General features: G+C 38.1%; 1 protein-coding gene across 4 annotated transcripts in view; it reads right to left on the bottom strand.

The window, feature by feature from the left end:
* Positions 1-23,761, bottom strand: part of TJP2 (tight junction protein 2) — a 51,302-nt gene that overhangs the window by 18,925 nt on the left and 8,616 nt on the right. For 2 of the 4 annotated variants that reach the window (XM_027670727.1, XM_027670726.1), the window contains exons 2-3: positions 4,063-4,116; positions 2,009-2,133 (exon numbers count right to left, since the gene is read on the bottom strand). In XM_027670727.1, coding sequence (XP_027526528.1) covers positions 2,009-2,133; positions 4,063-4,107 — 170 coding nt within the window. In that variant the 5' untranslated portion in view covers positions 4,108-4,116. Of the gene's footprint in view, positions 1-2,008; positions 2,134-4,062; positions 4,117-7,269; positions 7,379-7,924; positions 8,024-23,761 lie in introns of those variants that run through there. The other 2 variants (XM_027670725.1, XM_027670724.1) reach the window with 2 other exon arrangements.

Here is a 23,761-nt window from a genome sequence, read left to right as displayed (position 1 = left end):
TATTCAGTTTAACAGGGAGTTCTGCTTAAAACCTCTGTTTTTACACAAAAATTACAATATCTGAATATTAGAAGCAGCTTTTGGTATGTTTAAAAATTAGACTTTGAGCAACACTGTGTATCTTTGTACATATACTATGTTGAGCTTAAGTACATTGCCATATTGTTTTTTAAAGAACATTTGTGATGACTATTAAAACTTTCTTATTTCAGTTTTTTTCAGAGCTCCTACTTTTTCCACAACTCATGCTAGACTTCTTTCACACCAGCATTTTACAAGAGTTCCAAAGTGCTGCAGCCATACCATTATTTTGTCTAATATTGACAAGTACGACTATAGTACAATTTCTGGAAGACTGGTGTTCAGGTCCCATCTACTCTGTAGAAAGATGACTGGGGGAAAAAAACCAAGAACACTAATACATAGGAAGTCCTCCCTGTCCTAAAACACAGGCCAACTGAGATTACTAACAGACCTCCTGCATGTCAAATAGGCCAGTAACACTTAACTCAGTCACCCCCATGAAATAGCCCCATAACACTGATTAAATAAAACTCATAAATTTCATAAAGGCATTTCAGTACAAAAAATGCAAGAGATTAAAAAAATCCCAATTTACCATTCCTCAGTTTATTTACCAGTTTATTCTGGTGACTACTCAGTTACTAACCTTATAGTCAGAGTACTAGCTCAACCAATTACTGGTTACTCTGCAGCTTTCTGATAGATAAAAGAAATCTTTGATACCAACTATTTTCTCTTCATTATAATCAAATCACATCACAATCTTCTTTTTCAATAAGAAGATTATAAATCTAAGCCTCTATTTGTAAGGCACTCTAACTCCTAAATGATTTTTGTGCCCTTTTCACATCCCTCTAATTCCTTTTACTGAGTGAGTATGCCAGAACAGCATGCTATATTCCAGCACCAGTTTCATCCAGGCTTTATGTGAGAATTAACATAGCTCTCTTCACAGTCCATACATGCAAAGACAGTATTGAACTTAATGTTGTTAACATTATATCAAGAGGTCCATCTATTCATGTCTATTTTACCCTAAAAAAGATCTCAGGATTGTAATTCCCAAACACTCTGAAGGTTAAATTTCTTGATTTATTGGAGGAACAGCTTTGCATTCAGTTTCCTTTGGAATGTGCCTTGTCTGAATGTGCCCACATTGTTTGTTATTGCCTTGCCATCATCAATTTACCTATGATCTTACATAATTTGTGGACATGATTTTATTCTCAAATCACAGGCGATTATGGAACAGGATGTATGACAGTGGTGTTGGGCAGGGATCACTGCTGTAAAATGTAGGGTTTATACATTTACGTTAAGAATGGTTTATTACTTGCTTCACAGTAATCCTTTTATTCAGTTACTCAGTAACAACTCCCACATCAGACATTTTATTTCCTAACCAAAAATTAATGTTTGGTGAAATGGACAAAATCTACATTTTTTAATTACTGCACAACTTTGGCATTATTCCAAATTGTCTAGTCCTCATCAGGTATTTCAGGTCAAAGGATGACAAACTGATCAGGTAGGTAAAAAACTCTCAGCCTACAGATTTAAAATGTCTTGTCCATGATAAATGCTGCCTCACCAAGGTTGAAGTTATCAGGAGACTACAGAAACACTTTATTTCCACCTATTTCTCTTTCAAATAAAAAATAAATATTTAGCAAACCTTCTTTGGGCTGGCTTAAGGCATTTTTGGAAACTAATGATAGATCACTAAATGTGTTTGCCAGAGGAAGAACAAGAAGAATGTTTTAAGATATTAAGTATTTCTACCATTTCTTCAAAAGAAATGCAATTGTAAAAGAAACATACTTAACTGTTAAAAACTTTTCAACACCACTGAAATTTAATTTCTTACCACATAGCAAACAGTGGATTAAATTACCAAGATTTCAGTGAAGCCTGTCTGAAGGTTTTATGTATTCTGCAGCTATGCCCCTCAAAATATCAGATAGAGAAAAAAGAAAGTGCTTACTGAAGTAATCCATCTGCTGGACCGCCTGGGAGAACATCTGAAATGACTATTGATGTTTCACCATTTTCAAAATGAGGGTTATCTCTGCCACCAGAAACCGCAATCCCAAATCCTCTTTTTGAATCCTTCACAACAAAATGAAATACAACAAAACTCAAATCCAGTGACAGGAATTTTGACAAGGAGAAAGATGAGTAACATCAATGTTCCTGTGATGGCACTGTAACTAGATATTATTTAAAATATAATAGTTGTATGCAGAGAGTTGCAGAAATACACAGCACCTCTAGGTTTAAAAAAGAATGGGTTTACAAATCCATGTAACAACACAGCAAGTTCCTCAATCTACAACCTTATGACGGTTGGTAATTAAGTAAAGGACTCATTTAACTTTGCCTGCATTTTGCTTCACCATCCTAATGGTTATTCATACCAAATTTATCTTTAGGTAAATCTGTTTTGTTAGTGATGCTTGGGAAAGTGGAATAGCTTTTTCAGGATCTCATCTTCATTATGATTGTTAACTAGTTTGTAAGAACTACTTACTCATCGATCAAACTAAACAAGATCACTACAAATCAAGTAGTGAACTTGTACCTTCTCTCTAATTATCCTCTCTCACAATCAACTATTTTAAATATGTAAATTATGTCAAACCTGTCACCACAGAAATAACAGATTCATAAAAGTCCTAAAATGGCATTCATAAAATCAAAGAAATACTTCACAGGACATGAAGGAAGCATGTCAATAGCTAAACCTGAGAACTGTTAGCATAACTGAACTGCAGACAAGAAGGTATGCACAAAGTCACACAGGTTTAATTTTATCAGCTATTTAACATATACATCATATCACTAAAAATGACCAATTATGCTACATTTAAACAAATTTGCCACTACACTGAATGTAGTGGCAAAATAATACACCAGATAAAGTGCTTTTTCCCAACTCACACTCAGCATGGGTTGTTCATCATAGCTCAAGTTCCACTAATGTTGTTATTAAGTAGTTTACTCTTTGAGGAGGAGGAAAAAAGCAATGTGTTTTTCTTTTTAAACAGCATTTCACTTGCTGCACCTTAGTTTTACAGGAAGCAGTTTGATGCTTCACACCAAAACATTACTGATTCAAAATAATGGTAAAATTCAATGGTAGTGGCTGATGCAGCAAGTCCAATAGGCCTTTGTCATCTCAGTACCATAAGTCTGCCTTTGTGATAAAGAAGTAATGCTCATTTACATGATATCCAAGATCTGAAAAGCTGAAGGTTACAGGAACTAAGATCTTCTTCAATGTTTCTCCTGTCTACCTCTGTAATCTGAAAAACAACCCTTTCTGAACAATACAGCACATGAAACAGGCTGTGTAGAAAAGATTGCTATTTTACATTGGGCTGTCAAGTTCAGTTCACTGTAGAACATACAAAAAAACTCAGGCTGCTCAGTAAAGGCTTCTACCTGAACCTAGATCAGCAGAACAGCTGGGAAGACCACTCCCACCAAAGCCAAAGTGCACACCTTGTACCATGGTGTGGCAGCCCAGTTACTATGGGCTAGAGATTGTGTGACACTGATAGTTCAGGTATTTTAGAAATTTTAATGACAGATGTTTTCCACTAGATTCTATGCTGGTAGATATAAGAGTATATTACAAAAATAAAATCAGTTCAGTGATTATTACAAAGCTTGGACATTAACCACAAACTCCTTGGCAAAATCATCTGCTTTATTTCTAAGGCTATTCAATAATGAATTTAGCTATGTGCCTGATGATGTGGTATAATATACTGTCATTAGAAAGACCAAACAGCAGGAAATACAGCACTTAAATTGTTAATTGTTAATTGAATTTACTCTTTAAACACTAAAGAGTCAAACTATTGTATGAATAACTAGCAACTAAGCTTTCAAATAAAAAACTTATCTGATTTGGACAATGAATTAATCCTATTCTAGACTCGGATATGCTAATAACATCTACTGCAAAACGTATTTAGATTAAACCAGTGCTTGAATATTTGAAAACTAAAAATGTAACAGGCACTCACTCACCTTTTGTAAGGTCACAGTGTACTGTTCCCATATCAGCTCTTCCATGCCTGGGGCCTGGTGCACACAGAAACCGATTAGTTTTATGCTGTGTGTTTTACTATCTAAATTAAAATGTAAAATACCTCAGTAAAACACATGTTTAAAAAAATATGCATATTCTAATACTTTGGTAGAATTAGTATGATTTAAATTATTGATGATTTTCTTTAAAAAGGCAAAAACCATTAATATGTCCAGGGTGGTAGAATCCCTTCACGTTTCACTGATTTAACAGCTCATTCTCATTTTCTAGAAAAGCCTTATTCAGGAAAAGCATTTAATTCAGACCAACTATCGTTCTATAGTCCTGATTCAAATAACACAGAATACTTATGGAAGACCTCTCCATCCCACTGTGCAGTAAGTTTAGCAGTTGAAACCGAGGTTTTCATAATGAACTAGACTTCAGATCTTTTGCTTTTTATTCATGTAGATTTAACAAAATGTTTTGTCCATTATGAATTACGTAACTAAGTATTTAGGTTTCCATCAAGAAATTAAATTTTACAGGAAGACACAGTGTATAGTATGTGTTTTTTCCACATTTCCAGTTAAAACTGATCATGAACCGATCAGTTTATCTTGCATGATACAACCTTAAACCTTTCCAACACAGCTTAAAGTATAATACAGAATAATCAGTCAGCTGTGATGCACCATATAGTGCACAGCCTTCAGTGCCTCCCCTGTAAAACTAGGAGAAAAATGAGCCACAATATTTGACACAGTGCAAACACTTCAAAATACAAAGCATCCATCACAGAAGAAAACTCCAGGCACTGCATAAGTACTGCATGCACATACTCAAGCCATAGGTTTTATTTGTTTTTACTGCTAAAAGTGGTCTTCCCTCTTGTGAAGCTCAGAAAACAGAAGTTCGGAAAAAGGCTTAGTTTAGACTTAATGGTCTTTTTAAGGGCACAGTAAGGATTACTGACAAATGAACTCCAAAACAACAGACAAAGAAGTGACAAAAGAAGGGTATGCCCGTACTTTAAGGTGTCCCCTGTATTTCCAGAGTAAGTCTTCAGGCAGCACACAACTATTTAGCAAGCTATGGATGTTATTTCTCGTATGAAAAAAAATCCTTGATGTGTTGTTCCAGTCGATTCTGAGTACCCCAAAGAGCAAATAGATTGACATTTTCCATTGCATATTCACTGTATTGAAAAACAAAATTAAAAAAAAGTCCTGCTCAAAGATCCTGAGGGAATATGCAAAACATTCAGCATTTTTACCAGAAATTTTACAAGACAGAGCAGTGTTAAATTTCCACTGTTCTGCCAGAAGATGAACAATGCTTTCTAGTTTTCAGAACCTCTGGGTTCTAATTTAGAAAAAAAGAAATTAAAAATAGATGAGGAGAAGATGGCTTATACCAAAAATAATACATACAAGTAATTATTTCTAAATTTTGACTTGTCTAGGTCAGACAAGAATGTATTCATAATTATTAGTAATAAAACATATGTGTCTTAGGGTCAGCCTTGAACATGCTGAATCACACAGCGAAATTATTTTATCTGATATTCCCATTTAACCAGCTGATATGTCTAAAGCTTCAAATATCTGAAATTGAACTGTCTCACTACATATATTCCCTTACACAGAGAATCCTTTCTATAAGTAAAAAATTCCTCCTTAACTAAGCACTTTTTCTGAACTGCTGTGATGCTGCCGTAAATAGAAGCAACCACACTTGCTTGTCTGGCATGTAGGAAAATGCGTAAACAGTTTACCTAGTACTGACCCTTGGCTATATTGTTGCTGTCCTGCTTTTCTATACAGTATTTTCAAGCTCTGCAAAAAACCAGTCTGTGCTAAAGAAGGGCCTCTGTGACATTTAAATTTCAGCTGACTTCACCGAACAAAGTTTTAGAAACGAAAGTCAGTATCAAACAATGGGTAAAATTTGAAGGACAGGTGGGTTGGTTCAAATTTTGAAGAAGGAGAGGAGATGGAAAACCTTTTCCATCCTTCTCTCCATAAAAAAAGGCCTCAGCAACTTACATGTCTAACAAGAACATCACTTAAGTTCAGTTTGCACTGTATACAGCTCTTACCAACTCTACCTCCCAGCCAAGAATACTGAGGCTAGCTCTGAACAGGCACAAGAGCAAGGCAGGCAGGATGCAATTGATGAGAGCTTACTACTCATGGGGACAAAGAAAGGCCTGAGAACTGACTGCTATGCAGTACAATGCTGCAGGAAAAGGACTTAGGAAAGCACAATAAAGATATCGGGGATGTATATAAGGGTACAGGAAATTTACAGGAATTTCCTTCCAGAAAAACTCAGCCTCTCATGACCAGTGGCACAAGTAAAACCTTGTGTACAACTAGAGAGATGTATTGTGCAGTAAATCAAAGCACCATAAACTAACAAGGATAACTTTACTTTGCTCTGACAAATATGGTATCCTGTCAAAAAAATAAGTAGTAAGAATGAAAGAAAAACTACTGCCTACAGACAGTATAGTTAAGGTCTTACAAGATATTGAGTCTATATTATCATCTCATTTGTGCCTAGAAAAAGTTCCTCTTAGTATCAGTGACTGTTTCGGGTACATTCTGTGTAAATTTTGGGGGTTTATTTTTAGCTGGAAACTGTTACTGAAAATTAAACAAAAGATAATTAAATAATTAACTTTAAATTTGTTAAGTATTTGTTAAAGTAATCCATTTTTAGAAACTGCTCCTCAGAAAACTGTCTCCCATTTGCTGTATCCTAGATTAGGGAAGGAAGGCACACTGTGTACTTGCAAAGCTGATTTTGTACATAATAACCAAGACAACACTAGTTCTGCCATACTGATAAATCTATGCAGGCTCTGCAACACAATTCAGAGAACTGAATGGTCACCTTGGAAGCCCATAAGGCAAAACTACATCTGTACTCCTCAAATCTCTAAACAATAATCTCTTTAACATTATTAAATGTACTGCTGCTTCCATTGTCACGATGCTAACCCATACTGGCAGATAATTGGAGAAGAGAAGACTGAGAGGGAGGGAGCGACTACAAATGTTATAAATCATTAGTGGGGGACTTGAGCAAAACTAGTATCTAAGTCTCCACCCCAATTGCAAAATTCCTGTACTCCACATTTTATAATGTAACTCTTCTCTGAATGCATCAAGTGATGAGTTATGAAAAGCCTCCATCACCTTGCCAATTTCTTCATACTTCATCTGTAAGGAAACACAAAGGGATCCTGAGCAGCTTGTGCATCCCTTACAGGATCGCAGTTTCACTGCAAGATAGCACACCAAAACACTGGAGAGAGAAAGGCAGGCAAAATGGTTAAGAACCCCACCTCCAGCTACTAATACTAACTGTTTTACAAGTCTACCCAGGTTTGACATAGACAACAGACTACCTGCAGTAGATTCAAATTACTGTAATTAGCTAGTCTTAATTCATTAGTGACTAAAGTCAGTCCATTTCTAATTAGAACACTATCATCGGGATTTGCTTAAATCTGCCCAATGCTCATATACTAAAATGACAGGTGCTTTCTACATACCCAAAATAGACTGCTTAACAGAATCTTTGGCAGGAAGCTAGTCAAAGTGCTAAAATCGCCTGTGTGCTACAAACAGGCAGCTGTTGCAGTTCTCACTGACATTCATCAGATTTATGCAATTACTTGCTACTGAGAGATCACTGAAGACAATTTCATTCATGCTGAAAGAAGAACAAAACCAGAAAACCTGTCACAAAAGTCGTCTGGCTATAAAAGTGAGTTGGAGAGGGGAAGGATATACGAGGAGAGGAGGGGAATAAAAGACCTAGAGCAAGATGCAACAAAAAGCAACTCACGTGCCCTCTCAAAATCCCCAACTTTTTGACTGCATGTGACCACATTCGCTGCAGAGCTTGAGCTGTCTTCATCGTTGCAGGATATAATCTGTGAGGGAATGCCGTACATCCCTGTCTTTTCATCTGTTTTCACCACTCAACACGGTTATGTAATTCTAATACAATAGTGGCCTACATACTCGAACAAATCCTGCCGTCAGTTTCACACAGAAACACACCAAAACCACAGCAGGGAAATCTACGGTCAGTTTAACTAACTCTCACTTTAACAGATCCCAGGAAAATGCAGTGTGGTAATGTTTTGTTTGTTTGTTTGTTTTTAAATTAAGTCAGAAATAGATCACTATGCAGCAACTTATTCTTCTTCTAATCATATGGGTTCACCCACCATGAACCTAATTTAAACTTAAAAGCAAAAACGGCTTAAGAAGCACAGTGCAGATTATTTGAAAATTCATATGTTGACTATAATATTTTAAAGTTTTTGCAGAACTGTGGACTTGGCTCCAGCAAGCCAAAAGAGAAACAGAGACAAAATTATAACAGCTGCAAATAACAGACACTGTTTTCCCTCAAACATTTAGTAAGATACATGTAAGAATGATAAGCTAATCATACAGCCAAACAGCTAGGTTACTTTATTGGAAAATAGGTCAAGCTATCACTCCCATTTATGCTGCATGAATGCTGTGAAATTTAAGCCTCAAGTGAACTTTTCCCCTAGACTTTATGTAAGTTTCACAGGCAGTGAACAGATAGGAACACACAACAAGTTTCGGTACACAAAGCTAACCAAAACTCCTGTCCATAGATAGCATTTTTCACTAGTAGAACAATTTCAACTGCTGAAGAGTATGAATTCAGAGAGCAGTGAAAAATATGAAGGGTTGTGGTGTTTGGGGTTTTTTTAGGGGGGAAGGTGGGGGCAGCACATGTGTTGAAGTCTGAATTTGGTATCCTGTATTTTGACTGTGACCCCATCTCCGCACTAGCCAGCAGAACTAGGATGAACAGAGGCTTGTACCTTCAGCACTGAGCTGCCAAGAGTGAACAACAGGGAATCCGGGGGAAGCACACTGACACCAGCCTCTGACTGCAGCTTCCCAATTCCATGGCACATGTGTGGATGTGAGTAGTTTGACACTGTTTAATTAGAGTTTGGTAAAAATAGTTTAGAATCTCCATCAACATTTCTAAAGAACAAACTCATTCCTCTTAAGAGACTCACATTCATAGCTTCCAAAAATGTTTTATATTTATTTATTTTTACAAGAAGGGCAGGAAGAAGAAACAAATGTAAGGACGTCTTTGAGACTTCTCTAGCCCTATCTTCTCCTTAGCTTTCCTGCTCTCCTTCTCCTTGCCCTAACAAAGCTTTAACAGCACTCCAAACACAGAAATATCACCAAAAAAAGACTGTGATGACACAGAGAACAAAAATGGCGGAACACTGTCCGTGAGCTACAGTGGTTATAAAAGCAAGGACTCTTTTTTCTTTCTTTTGGACTATCAGAATTTTTCTTTAAAGGAAGATAATGAGAAAGAGAAATGGATTGAATCCACCAAAACTCAGAAGGAAGTTTTTCTGAAAGAAATTTTAAAAAGTAATCAAGAAGTCTAGGAATGTTCCTGCAAATTTTCTTGCACAGTCAGAACAGGAGCTGTGAAGAGACTAAAGACTTAGCAGAAAGATGACAGCTTTTGCATGTGGGTATTTTATTCTTTTAAAGTGAGATGGAATAAATTTTTAAGTAACAAACAAGCTTTGTCCCAGACACTGTCTTTTCACCTTACCTGCGTGCCTCTTCACAAAGGCTAAAGGAAACTATACCCTATCTTCACCCTTAGCACAAGACCCAATTACAACCCTATCACATATCACATCTATTTGGCATTTATTATCCACAGACATTTAAAACTGAAACTCTTTTCGAAAGCAAGCTCAACTCTAATGACAAATACACACTGTTTCTTGGTGGGAGTCAATCCTGACAATAAAATGTTTGTGAATCATGTGGGTAAAGATAAATTGAAAACTAAGCATGATGATCTGGTCTATAAACTGGGACTGTGAAAAGAAAAACAGAGATTGTAATTAGATCATTTTTAAGGTCCCTTCCAACCTAAACCATTCTGTGATTCTGTGTATTATCAGACCTTGTGTGAAAAACACTTTTTCCAAAATGCATGTAGAAACAATAATCTGAAGGGCTGCCTAAAAAGACCTAAAGAAAATATAAATTGAGCATAACATTTCTAAAACTTTGATAAGTTGAATGTCATTACACAGAAAAACAAACCATTTTTCATGTAAAAGAAGTGATGATGTTAAAAATTTTTCTTAATCATATTTCACTTAAAAGTTACATCATTCACTTGCTGTAATTTGTAAATTCGATCTAAAACAGTATTGGCCAATGTTGCATAAAGTAGAACAAGCCTATTCCGGGCATTCACAGACTAACCTTTACTTCTTAATTGTCATGAAAACTTTTAAAACTATCAAATGAGAAGTGTTCACTTAACAATAATGTTGTTTTTTTGTTTTACTTCTTTTTATTTTACTTCTTTCAGGAAGAGTATGAATCCATCATGACAACAAGGCCCACAGTCATTACTTGACACTGTCCTCAGCAATATTTCATTACAAATTTTGCTTCAGTTAGCAAAACTATACCTTCTTAAAAAACACCCAGCGCCAAAGCTGTCAGCTGCAGAGCCAGAGCATAATTTAGGCTTCTTGACGTCAAGTAGCCTATCCACTGAAATGTGTGGTGCAAGGAAGCAAATACAGGTTGTCTCCATTTCTGGTAAACACAAGTCTTGCACCAAAACAGCCCCTGTAACAGGAAAACAGGAGTCAACCTTCTCCCACTGTGGGAGTTTTAGCCAGCTAACAGATGAAGAAAAATTCTGGGGTGGCAGAGCCTGCATTCATTTCTACCTCTTGTTGCACTATGACACAACAAATGCCTTCCGGATTGCAATCTGAACTAGAATCCGCTCCTATCCAGAACTGAGGAGATGAACAGCAACAGCACCGACACTACTGAGAATATTAATTGACAAACACATCTAGGTCTCATTTGCATTGTAGCCTGATACATTGTAGCCCTGAACATTCACAGCATAACACCTCAGATCATTCAGTGCACAAAAATTGTTTAATGAATAAGCCAAAGGATATGTAAAATGGTTGCACACATAGAGAAGATCTACACTGATCTGCAGCTTTTGACAAGTTGTGTGCTTTTTAATTCAAAATATATCACATACTTCAGCTCACAGCAAATGACAAACAATGCTTAAGCGTAACGAAGGATATGACAATATGCCCATAACAGCAGTCCCTGCACTAGCATTCTTCAAATGATTCACAGTGATGAAACAGCATCCCCACTTGAGAGAATTTTTGCAGAAATTTGCCCAGACACAGGAAAAAACCCCGCATCAAAACAGAGGCATGGGGTTTGAGTTCTGTAAATATTTATTTTTTTCTGCAATTCAAAAATAGAAAAGTACTAACCTGGCCACTGAAAAGAAGCCAGTAAAGAATGAGGCATAAGGCATCTTTTTGCTGGATTACAGCATAAAGCACATAATCTCCGGATAGTTTTGTTTCAAGTCTATATTAAAGAAAACTGGGGAAGCTGTACATATGAATATCTGAGTAATGCATACACTAGATTCTTTGGGGAAGAAAAAAAACCAAGTGTTTTTCAAGGATTTTTTTTTTCTGCTAAGCCAGTAAAATACTGTCTAGGAAAACTCTGTATTTCCTATATATTTAAAGCCAAACATTTACCAATTATTTTGAAGATTTTCAGAAGACAGGACAATCATTTTCTAAAGAAGAAAAGGGAGAATCAAGATTTTCTTAAAACATTTTGAACTCAAGTCACAATTCACCTTAGGAATAGCCTACAAAAATGCAAGGTGGGTGGTGTTTTTAACTTGTTTGTTTGCTTGCTTTCTAGGGGCTTACTTCTTCTCAAACTCATTAAGGTTTCCTTGCCTCCAGAAACAAGCACCTTTGGAAGGTTCTCAGAAGATCAACACCTCTTTTCATCTGTGGCTATGCAGGTTTTTCTTCCCAAATATACTACCTTGTAGGCTGGGTACAGCTTCACGTTGTATCAACTAAACAAATTCTTTCTGACCATAACAACTTCCACACTCTTCCTCATTTTTATGCAGCCCCTTGACTCACTCTGCAAATTCTGCTGTTTAGCTCTTAAAAAGTAAGCCACAACAACTTTCTAAAGCAACAAAAACCTACTCATTTTTTCCTCACTGAATTACTCTCTTGCCATTTCTGTGAGCTGAACTGACAGGCCAAGGAAGATAGCAAAACTGCATATAAGATCAACTCAGACAGCAGATGAAGCTTCACTTTTAAGGATATAGAAGGATAGGAAAACCAGATTTTATGTTTTTAAATCATAGCATCATTCAAGTTGGAAATGGTCTCCAATATCATTGAGTCCAGCCGTTAACCTAATAGTGTCAGGTTCACCACTAAATTATATTCCTGAGTGCCACATCTACATGGCTTTTAAATACTTCCAGGGATGGTGACTCAATCACGACCCTTGGCAACCTGTTCTAATGCTTGGTAACCCTTTCTATGAAGAAATTTTTCCTAATATCCAATCTAAATCTCCCCTTGCACAACTTGAGGCCGTTTCCCCATGTCCTGTCACATTTTACATGGAAGAAGACTGAACCCCACCTGGCTAAAATGTCCTTGTTGATAGCACCAAGGTCTCCCCTGAGTCTCCTTTATTCCAGGCTAAGCAACTCCAGCTCCCTCAGCCATTCCTCATAGGACTTGTGCTCCTGACACTTTACCAGCTTTGTTGCCCTTCTGTGAACATGATCCAGAGCCTCTGTGTTTTTCTTGTTGTGAGGGGCCCAAAACAGAATCTGCAGTGAGGCCTCACCAGTGCCAAGGACATGGCGATGATCACTGCCCTAGTCCTGCTGGCCACACCATTTCTAATACAAGCCAGGATGCCACTGGCCTTCTTGGCCACCTGGGCACTGCTGGCTCATGTTCAGCTGCTGTTAACCAGTACTCCCAGGTCCTTTTCCACCACGCAGCTTTACAGCCACTCTGCCCCAAGCCTGCAGCACTGCAGGCAGTTATTGTGACCAAAAGGCAGAACCTGACACTTTGTCTTATTGAACCTCATACCACTGGCCTCAGCCCATGGGTCCAGCCTGTCCAGACACCTCTGCAGAGCCTTCCTGCCCGCCAGCAGATCAACGCTCCTGCCCAACTTACTGTCGTCCAGATCATCAAGTAACATATTAAAAAGGACTGGGCCCAGTACTGAACTATGGGGAACACAACTTGTAACCAGCAACCAGCTGGCTTTAACCCAATTCACCACCACTCTTTGGGACTGGCCACCCAGCCAGGAGCAGGGAAATAAAGGAACAAACTAAAAAACTTTTAATGGAAAAGACAGTAAAATGAAAGTTCCTAAGTGGCTTTAAGTGTACTTAAGACTATGAGAAAATACACTATACACTATTTGATTGTTCTGCTCTGCTCTGCACTGGTGCGGCCTCATCTCAGGTCCTTTGTGCAGTTTTTGGCATCACGGTATAAGAAAAATATCAGGTTATTAGAGACCATCTAAAGGAGGGCAACGAGGATGGTGAATAGTCTGGACGGGAAGCTGTAAAAGGAGCAGCTGAAGTCACTTGGTCTGTTCAGCCTGGAGAGAAGGAGGACCGAGGGGAGACCTCATCGCACTCTACAGCTTCCACATGAGGGATGGAGGAGGGGCAGACACTGATCTCTTCTCTGTGGTGACCAGTGAGAGAACCCAAGGGAACAGCCTGAAGTTGTGTCAGGGGAGGTTTAGGTTGGATATCAGAAAAAAGTTCTTCACCTAGAGGGTGGTTGGGCACTGGAATAGCCTTCCCAGGGAAATGGTCACAGCACCAAGCCTGACAGAGTTCAAGAAGCATTTGGATGATATTATCAGGCACACAGTGTGGCTCGTTGGGATAGTTCTGTGCAGGGCCAGGAGTTGGACTTTGATGATCTTTGTGGGTCCATCCAACTTAGGATATTCTATTTTCTATGATAAAAAGATATTTTTTATATACATATATACACACTGAATATATCTGTCCCAGTGGCACTGATTAACAGAAAGCAAGCCTGCTTCTCCTTCACTGCCTCATGCTGCATATTACAAAGTCGTACAAGCACTAGGAACTGCGCTGCCATCTCCTGCTGAATTTGCAGGGCACCTCAAAGTACAGAGCAGGCACCACCAAACCAAGTAGGAATTAGTATTCCAGAAGGATCCCACATCGCTGGTCTCCCTCGGCCGCTCCCGCCCCCGCCGCCGGGCGCACGGTAGTGCCCGGAGCGCCGCCAGGGGGCGCTGCGCCGCCGCGCACAGGCCCGCCCCGCAGGGAAAGGGAGGTCAGGGAATTCTTCCCGGCTGCAGGAACACCGCCGCTGGCCACTCCTTCTGCTGGAGAACTGGGCTCCAAGATACACAACAAGTTCATTTATTTATTCCTCAAAAGGATTGGCGTTTGAGTGATTTTTATAAATATAGTTTGTAGAAGTTAAAAAAAAAATCCCAGAATTCTCATTATGACAAAATCCTATTCCAAAACTTTTTTTTCATACTAAAGATGACAGAAACTCTGATGTTAAAACAAGGTGTTCGGTTCTTTTTGTTTTGTTCCTTTCATCTCAAGCACATATCCTATCATCAAACAGCCTGTGGTTGTATTTTTAGTGATTCCAGTTTCATTAAGTGCCTTTTCACCACATTAGATAATGTGGTGAATTAATTGCACTGTTTATACAAAGGAAATAAACATATTCCCCGAGCAGTTTTATGTTCTAGAGAAAATCTGGTACTCCAAAATAAATCATGCACATTACTCAACAGAGACACCAAGACATTATGACAATAGGTACCTGAAAATTAGCAATGCTACAATTTAGAACTTAACAGTAAAAAGCAGAATTATATTTACATTTTCAGAGTGAAATTTTCTTCCAAACTACTTTTAACCTGAACTTAAGCAGTTTACACTTTCAGAAAGAACTATGAGGTCCTCTAAGGTCTTGATTTTGCTGACATAGAAGATTAATGTCTCATTACACCAGAAAAGTCAAGCAACACACACACAGAGGTATTTCCTAAAACTCATTCACTTGTATTTCACAGTACATGTGATCTCAGAGATCAAGAGCAATAGTTAATCATTTCAAGTTAGTATGCAAAAATTACTAAGGGTTTTGTGGTGGCTTTTTAAAACAATGATGTTTATTGAACAACTATCTTTTTAAAAACTGCCCATTCCCTCTCCACTTGTTGTGGAAGCGGGTTAATACAAAAGCAGCCAGGTGAACTGCTGTGATACTGTCAGGAACAGGTCTTCATTTACCATGATGAGGATTGGAGATGGAAGTGGGGGGGTAGGGGAGTGATGGTGAGAAGGGCAAAAAGCAGTATTTATCCAGCAGGGTGTGATAAATTCAGAACACTAACTCAGCATCAATTTATAACCTCCATGTGTTATACCAAGTAAAAGTACACATGCAAAACTTCTAAACTTTTCTGTAACGACGTGGAAGACACAGGCAGAGTAGTTTACACTTGTTACAGCTGAATTCTACTGGGTTTATATGTATACACATGCATCATCGCAAACCAGTACAATATCTCATCACAAATGAAACAAAAGCCTGTTCAAGATGAGGACAGAAAAAAAAGAAACCGATTGTATTCACAGCACAGCTGCAAGATTCTGAGGTCTTACCTACCAATACCTGAAACTCATAAAAATTCAGCTGAGATCTATTTCAGGATTAAGTTCTCTTCACTATCTTTTGCCCAACAACAGTTCTGTTATCACCCTGGTAAAATTGTTCCAGTGCTCCCCCAACAGGAAGGAATCATTCTTCAAAATTTGTGAGTGAACAGCTTTAACGGAAATACAAAACTGCCATTTCAGAAAAAAACAAACAAACCACCAACAACCCAGAACCCATTTCCCTGCCCTCCCATTTAAATGATTTTATTTTTTAGAAAACAGTTTCTCTTGAGAACACTCTCTAGCAACTAACAGTTTCTTTGGAGGGAACACTCTAGCAACTAACAGTTTGTTCATCAAAGATTTCTTACTTTTCATAAATTGCTTCACAGAGGATAGCCAGCAGCTGTTTTTCCTAGAAGTGTTCTGAGACATACAGCACTAGTCCAGTGGAGAAATGTCAATTTACTCTCCAATAGGTGTTGAAGGGGTTCTAAAGAAAAGAACAAATCTCACCTCCTGGGGCACAGCATATGCCCAGTCTTGCAAAAGCTCAGCATGGCTTCAGGAGATAAAAACCTGGAAGCCAAGAGCAATTTCAGTTGATCAAAATTAATCCAGGTAAAAGGATGAAAGACCAGTTATACTTCCTATGTCGCATCCGTATAGACACACTGAAAACAAAGAGTTTATTTGCTGTTTTGTTTTCTGAACAATTTTCTAGACTTTCACCTTGTCATACAGACTATGGCAGCAGTAAGGGGTTTTTTTGTACACACTACTAGAAGGTAACACTACTGAAGAGACACTGGACTTTCAGTTCACCTAGTCAACACTAGTTTTAAAGGCTATCTCTGACTTAGCCACCTTCGTGCACTTTAACTGTAGACTTAACACATTTCTTTACAGTGACACTGTTTCTGCACCTCCTGCTCCTTGAGATCCCCACACAAATTAAGTGTGAGAATCAAAGTGCTACAGCAGATTGTGCAACAACTAAGTTCAAGAGGACCGTTTTTCCTTGGCATAATCAGAAAAAAGTTTGTTCTTGTGTACTTGTGGTATCAGGATTTGATGATGAGGTAAATTAAACTCAGTAGGTGTGCATAATAAGTTTCATTAAGCTAGAAGAAAAAATTTATGAAATGAGGCACTTCAGGAATGGTGGGTGCACTTATTTTATTTCACAGTTAACTTAATTTTTTATTTAGTTTTCCCTACAGCCAAGGCATAGCTTTTACTCTTGTGGCATCTTAAGAAAATAAAAATTGAAATTAAAAAAACCCAAAGCATCATATGCATTGCATGGTCCAAAGTTCTAACTATAATTTCATTCAACTTCAGTGGTACACCTTGTACTGCTACTGGTTTTGAATGCTTTGTCCTTCTGCACCCATATTCAAATAGCAAACCAAGCAGTACAAGTGACTGACTCTAGCATCAAGAGATTGCTGGTGAGAAAATACACTTCTGCTATTCCATTTGTTATTCAACACCTGTAGCTTTGGAATCTGACAAAAACAAGCTGGGTACATGTCTACTGCTTCCTGCAACTGTTTTTTGAAAGACCAATTCATTACTGGGATAAAATCCAATCAGGTCAGCATTTATATTTAATCATCCAGTCATAATGCAAGACTATTCACACAATGGTCCAATTGTCAGTTTCCAAGGTTCATCCCAAACCAGACTGTCTTTCCCTGTTAAGGTTTCTAATAGCCTTTGTTCTAACTCTATTAATAGAAGAATGATATCCCATATTCTTGGAAGCATTTTACTTTGAGTCGAGCATTTCTGTGGTAGTAAGATTACATACTGTCACATTAGCTTTCTTTTCTTGGCTGAAGGAAATAAACCTGAATATAGTTCTGTGTAATGCTTAAAATTTAGTGGTACATTTGACCACATCTAAGACTAAAACTCCATAAAATTCGCACAATACAATGCATTTCATACAATTACCAATGCTATATCACAAACCTCACAGAACACAAATGTCAAACAAAAGGTCACACTGATACACAAGTTAGATAAAGAAAAGCTTCAAATGCATTAAAATTTCCATAACAGTAATAACATAATTCAACTTTCTATTTAAAAAAAAAGTTGAAAATTGACAATTCAAAAGATACCAAAACTCTATAAAATTAATCTGTTTTAAGCTATATGTTCAGCATCATTCTGATACGTGCCACAACAAACAGCTCAATTTATTAGCCACCTCTTCACTGTTTTCTAATCACACCAGTCATGCCTCTCTGCATTCCTTTCCTTCTCCCACCACAATCCTGCCTTCAAGGTCTTAAGCAAATCACCTCTCCCTCTCAAGATGTCTCAACAGCCTACTCAGTCATGCCAGAGAGCACTGCTGATGTTCACTCCTAACGTTTAATGTGTCTTGCACCCTGTATTTAAAATGAAAACAAAATCCGTTGCAAAAGAGAGTTTAGTAATTTTTCCGTCATCCATACAGTGTCATGCTCAGATGCAAATGCAGATCTATGGATTGCATTTGAAGGGTTTAGGTCTGTAAGTCTTACACTGATACTCCTCACAATACATTTATAAGAAGAGGAAACAAACAAATTATCATCCAGCCCCTCCCAACACCTCAGATACCACGAGACAGTGGATTAAGCCAGCTGCACCTGCTTCAGTAAAACACATTCAGAATCACTTTGCTCACAACAGTTTCCTCCTCAAGCCTTCAAAGGCCTTTTTGTTTTTTTCAAACAAAAAAAAGCATATAGGCTCCCCACAGCTCTGAATTTTCCTGGGACAGTGTCATCAGCAATCTGTCATCCAACATAAAGTAGTATTACACTAAAATTCACCACGTACCTGATGCTGATAAAACACTTTGAGGTAAGAAAACAATAGAAGGGCAGATGAGAATGGTAAAATTCAAGTATTTTCCATTCCTTCTCCTCAATCCTTTTGCAAGGCTGGATGTGAACTCAAAGTATACCATGCAGTTATGCACATGGTATGCGTGACTTTGCTAACATCTCAACACATTGTTATGGGAAACATTTCAAATTCAATTTATGTAGAAATTATTCCTACCAATAGTGTTAATGACAGCAGTCATCCAATAAGCAATAAATCAACACAAGGGACAGAGGGGTGAAGTCAGATCCCCTTTTCTTTAGTGTCAAGATAGTAACTTTCACATGGCTGGTTAATTCTTAAAGCACTAATCTAAGTTTATCTGCAGCCATTCTTTCTTCACTTGAAAGGATGCCAGCAGACCAATTTGAAACCAGAGCCCTTGATGCAATATTTCTACCAAGTCAACACTTCACGTGCATGTAACATCAACATAAGGAACTTCAGGCTTCGCTCGAACCATTAAATGAAACTAAACTGACACATGCCTATAAAATAGTGCCATTTCCACTGAACTGCAAGCTGAATACACAAAGAATAAGCTAACCAGAACAAGCTCAGCAACAGAACAAGTTTTATTCATCCTTTTGCAACTTTCAGATACCACATGAGGCTTTGAAAAGAACTAAGAAAGAAAAACAAGAGAATCCTTTTGCATTTACTAAAATGAAACTCAACAGCTTAGAATCATTAAGGTTTAGAAATGCTTCCATTAAATTACCATCCAGAGCAAAGCTCACTTTGGTAGCAACTAAAAGTTCATTCTCAATTCACATTTGGAACAGACAGTTTTCTTCTTGTGGTCTGAGTCACATGAAAGAGCATTATACGCTTCAAGAACCTTCTGACACACAAAGCAGAAGCAACAATAATGAAGTTTTTTGCTTGTTTCCCATCTGAAAGAAAATGAAGTAATGTACCTGCCTATAGACAGAAAAGATTTAAAAAAGGTAAGAAAAATTTAATCCTTTTTTCAAATAATTTGTGATCCAAGAGTTTCAGTCCATCCTTATTGCTGCAGAAGACATCAGGAACTTATGTGCTGGCTTCTATAAGGCAAAGCAGGAAAAGAAAGCTTGAAAAAGGAACTCAAAATTAGGTCAAATTATAAAAACAGGCAGAGAGGTTAACGGATGAAATTTAATGAATTAAATTCTATAGTTTAACACCCTAGGAACATTAAAATTAAAAAGGCATCATAATAACCTGCCAAACAAAAAGGCACACAGAAAATGACAAAACATACTCAAGACATCCACACAAGTATTTCACATACACTGAAGGGACAGCCAAGACACATATATCAACAGTACTCTGGTACAGGGCTTCTCACCTTCTACCAATAGCTTGAAAAATGTGTCATGAGGCACATGACTGAAGATCTCTCTGCCTTCTTCTCCCATTTTAACTTATCCTTAAATCTTTCCGGTGCACTTGGCATTGCACACAAATAGCTAGGGAAGAACAATTGCCAAAGGGGAGCTGAGTTTATAGCAGATGTTGGAATTGTCAGTAGCCGTCTGTCGGCAATCAACACTATGTCTTTAAAAGTCTGACACTAGGGTTTTTTGCAACCTGACCTGCTGTACACAATCATATTTAGGTAAAGCACATACAAGTATTTGTCAGCTGTCAGCAACTGAAAGGGAGCTCCGGCCAAAGTACCAGTCAGAAACAACATCCCCACTTTGATGCTAAACTGCAAGACTTCAAGGAATCTTTCAGTGCTAGAAAATAAACATTTACAGCCAAACTGCAATCATTACTTAGCCCATAGACAAAACTATACAAGTACAGATCTACACAGAAACAGGAGTTCTGATGGCATCATCTGAGGAGCATGCACACACATGCTACCAATTAGCTATGCTGTCACTTCAATTGCCTTAATAATGTATCAACTCCATGAACAGAATAACCAAAACAACTGACCAATTTTTATTTCTGGAATAAAAATTACTTAGGAAAATAAATCAAAAATGTAAGTTGTTTTTCATGCTGTCTGCAGCTCTTCAAAAAGCTTCTGAAACACTGGCTGGACAGAAGAATCCTCAGCCATGGCTACTTAGAAGAAACCCAATTTATCCAATAGATTTTTCCAAGTGCTGGAACATAGGAAGAATAGCAATCAGTGCCAAGTACTGAGCCTGGCAGCAAGCTGCTCAGTTCAAAGGCCAACAGTTTGCCTCTCACAGCTTTGTTTGTGGAGCCTAGAATGACAGTCTAGCTGGACATCCTGCATTCTCTCCAAAAAGTTCATACTAAGAATCATAAGGCGTAAGCACTCATAAGAGAAATGCTTTCTCATCACAGAATAGGCATGCACATGCAAGAGAAAGATACGCAGTCTAAGCACATACTTATTAAAGTAATAACTACATTAGTAATGGATAGGTGTATCATTTCTTGTAGCTGTATTAGGATGCCGTAGATCAGAGCTGGGGGGTTTTTAACAAGAACCATCAAAAATTCAGTTATGAAACACTCATGCAGTGTCGTTAATCAGACAGAGACTACAACACCTGAATATGTAAAAAGATATTGCTCTCTGATTATACAATGGGGCACAACACAAAACAAACACCTGGAAAGCTGCTGCTGATCATCTGCCTGCTTAGTTAACTGCTAGTATTGCAGGTCTTGAAGAAGCATTTTCTTCTTTACTGTTTATGAGGTTGCGGGATAGAGATGCCGAAGGGTTCATGAAGGCATCTTTCCTGCTATTCAGTAAGTTAGATGATGCTTTATTGTTACACAGCTTCGAGAATAATTGCATGTACATATTGGTTTACACTGTACACCTCAGTTAAGATGCATTCAGGAACATAATTCTGCCTTAAGGCTGCTATTTGCAATACACATCTGTCCTATCAGCACAGATCACACAAAATTCTTGGTAAGTCCTTTATTTAGTGCATAGACGACAGTACCGAACAAACTGAGACGCTGTGATCCCATCCATAAAATGATCTGAGAGCTGGAGAGCCAAGGGGTGGTTAGTAAGACTCACTCACCCTTCAAAAGCCCCATCTGGCCTGTACGTAAGTCTGATGGAGGATGGAGACTGACTGTGGACTGTCATGGCTTAAATGAAGTCACCCTACGGTTGAGTGCCACTGTGCCAGACTTGTTGGAGCTCCAGTACGAACTGGAGTCCAAGGCAGTGAAGTGGTACGCCACCACCGATATTGCAAATGCGTTCTTCTCCATCCCCTTAGCAGCAGAGTGCAGGCCACAGTTTGCTTTCATGTGGAGGGGCGTGCAGGACACCTGGAAACGGCTGCCCCGGGGGGGGAACACAGTCCCACCATTTGCCATGGATGGATTCAGGCTACACTAGAGAAGGGTAAGGCTCCAGAACACATACAATACATTGATGACACTATTGTATGGAGAGACACAGCAGAGGAAGTTTTTGAAAAAGGAAAGGAAATTATCCACCTTTCGGGAGCGATACTTTTGTATTCCCAGAGCCTGGAGGCTCATTAAAACTTCTGCTTTCTTATCTCCTACCTAATTGCACCTGGAGTTTTTTTCTCCTCAGTCTTTTGCAACAGTACATTCCAAATATGGTTTTAAAAAACAAAGTTATTTTAAGTTCATTTGCAATTTTAACACAGTCATGAATTATACTATACTATTTGCCTCATAAATCGTGTACAGTTCAGGTAATTCAAAAAAGATTCCTGCAGTATCAATGAGGTCAGCTTCCTACGAAAATACTGCAACTTACCACTTTCTGTTATAAAAAAGACTCCAAAAATGTTTCCAATGTCAGTTGAATCCTCATTTGTCTCATAGTCCTAATAAGTACAAGCTGTGAAAAACAGAATTCCTAGTACAGTTATAAACTTCATATTGTTTGCACAGCTTCATTAGGAAAAATAAAGAGGAAATTAGAAATCAGAGCCGCAGTATCTCTCCAGATTATTTTTCTGTCTCTTTTTACAAATTAATGAGCAGTTGTCTTTATAAAAGAAATGGAATTTTGGCCTTATTAGTAACTCTATTATAAGGAATATAAGCACTGCAGTAGCTACACCAACAATGTCTCCCTACTTAAGTTCACTCCCCGTAAGAAACATGAGCTTTCTCACAGTCTCACACAAAAGGCAGAAGGAAAGATCAGCCAAAGCTCTCTTTTTGCTGACAGAGAAGCTGGCACTGAATTGAGAGCCAATACAACCTACTGCCATACTGCATGGACTCACAGCTCTGAAACAAAAAGAAGCTTTATGCAAACCATTTAATTCTTATTTCTTTACATGAAAGGCAGTCCCTAAAACAGTTTGAAGAAACCCCATATACTGAGTTGAAGCCCGACAACCCATACTTTTTATCAAGCCAACAGAACGTTGTCATTAACTTCAAAAGGATTCCATCAATATTGATAAAAGCAAGTCGAAAAAATGTTGCTATTTGAGGCAAATGGAAGGAGACAGACAGCATGGTCTAGCAGTATATCTCAACATTTGCTGAAATACACTGCAAGGTGTCTTACTTCAGGAACTATTCCATACTGACCCTAATTTTTTTTAAATGAAGTATTTAAGCAACAGCCATGTCAAGTATATGTCTGTAGATACAGGCTCTGTAACTACGATACCTCAAATGTGCACAAGTCAGACTTTCCATCCATCCCAGGTCAACAGATGTAAACTTCATACCCAAAAAACCCCTGCAAGGCAAGTCACCGACACATTATTATGTGTATTTCTATTTCTCTCACCAGAGCCATCAGTAAGCGATTACACCTACTGCAGCAAGGGAAGTGTCAAATACATTGGGATAGTACAGGTGAGGGAGTGATACAGTACAGTTAGCACAACCTTTGTGGTTAAAAAACCACAAACAAACACAATAACAAACAAACCCCAAGCCATCAAAAAAAACCCAAATAACAACAACAACAACAAAACCTCCCCAAAAACAAAACAGAAACCACAAACAAACACCCCCCCAAAACAAAAAACAACAACAACAAAACAAAAAAAAACACCAAAAACCAAAAAACACCAACGCATATACACACACTCTGGAAATAATTGCATAAAAGAATCAACTGGTAGTTCACTGATGGCCAATAAACACCACTAACACATGCAGTATGGGACACAGGCTAATATGAACACAGATTTCATACACAAA

This window comes from Neopelma chrysocephalum, unplaced genomic scaffold, assembly GCF_003984885.1.
Source record: "Neopelma chrysocephalum unplaced genomic scaffold, ASM398488v2 Primary Assembly neopelma1_96926, whole genome shotgun sequence".
NCBI classification, from domain to species: Eukaryota; Metazoa; Chordata; class Aves; order Passeriformes; family Pipridae; genus Neopelma; species Neopelma chrysocephalum.
Note: the sequence above shows the minus strand (reverse complement) of the source record. Positions and strands in the feature narration are given on the sequence as shown.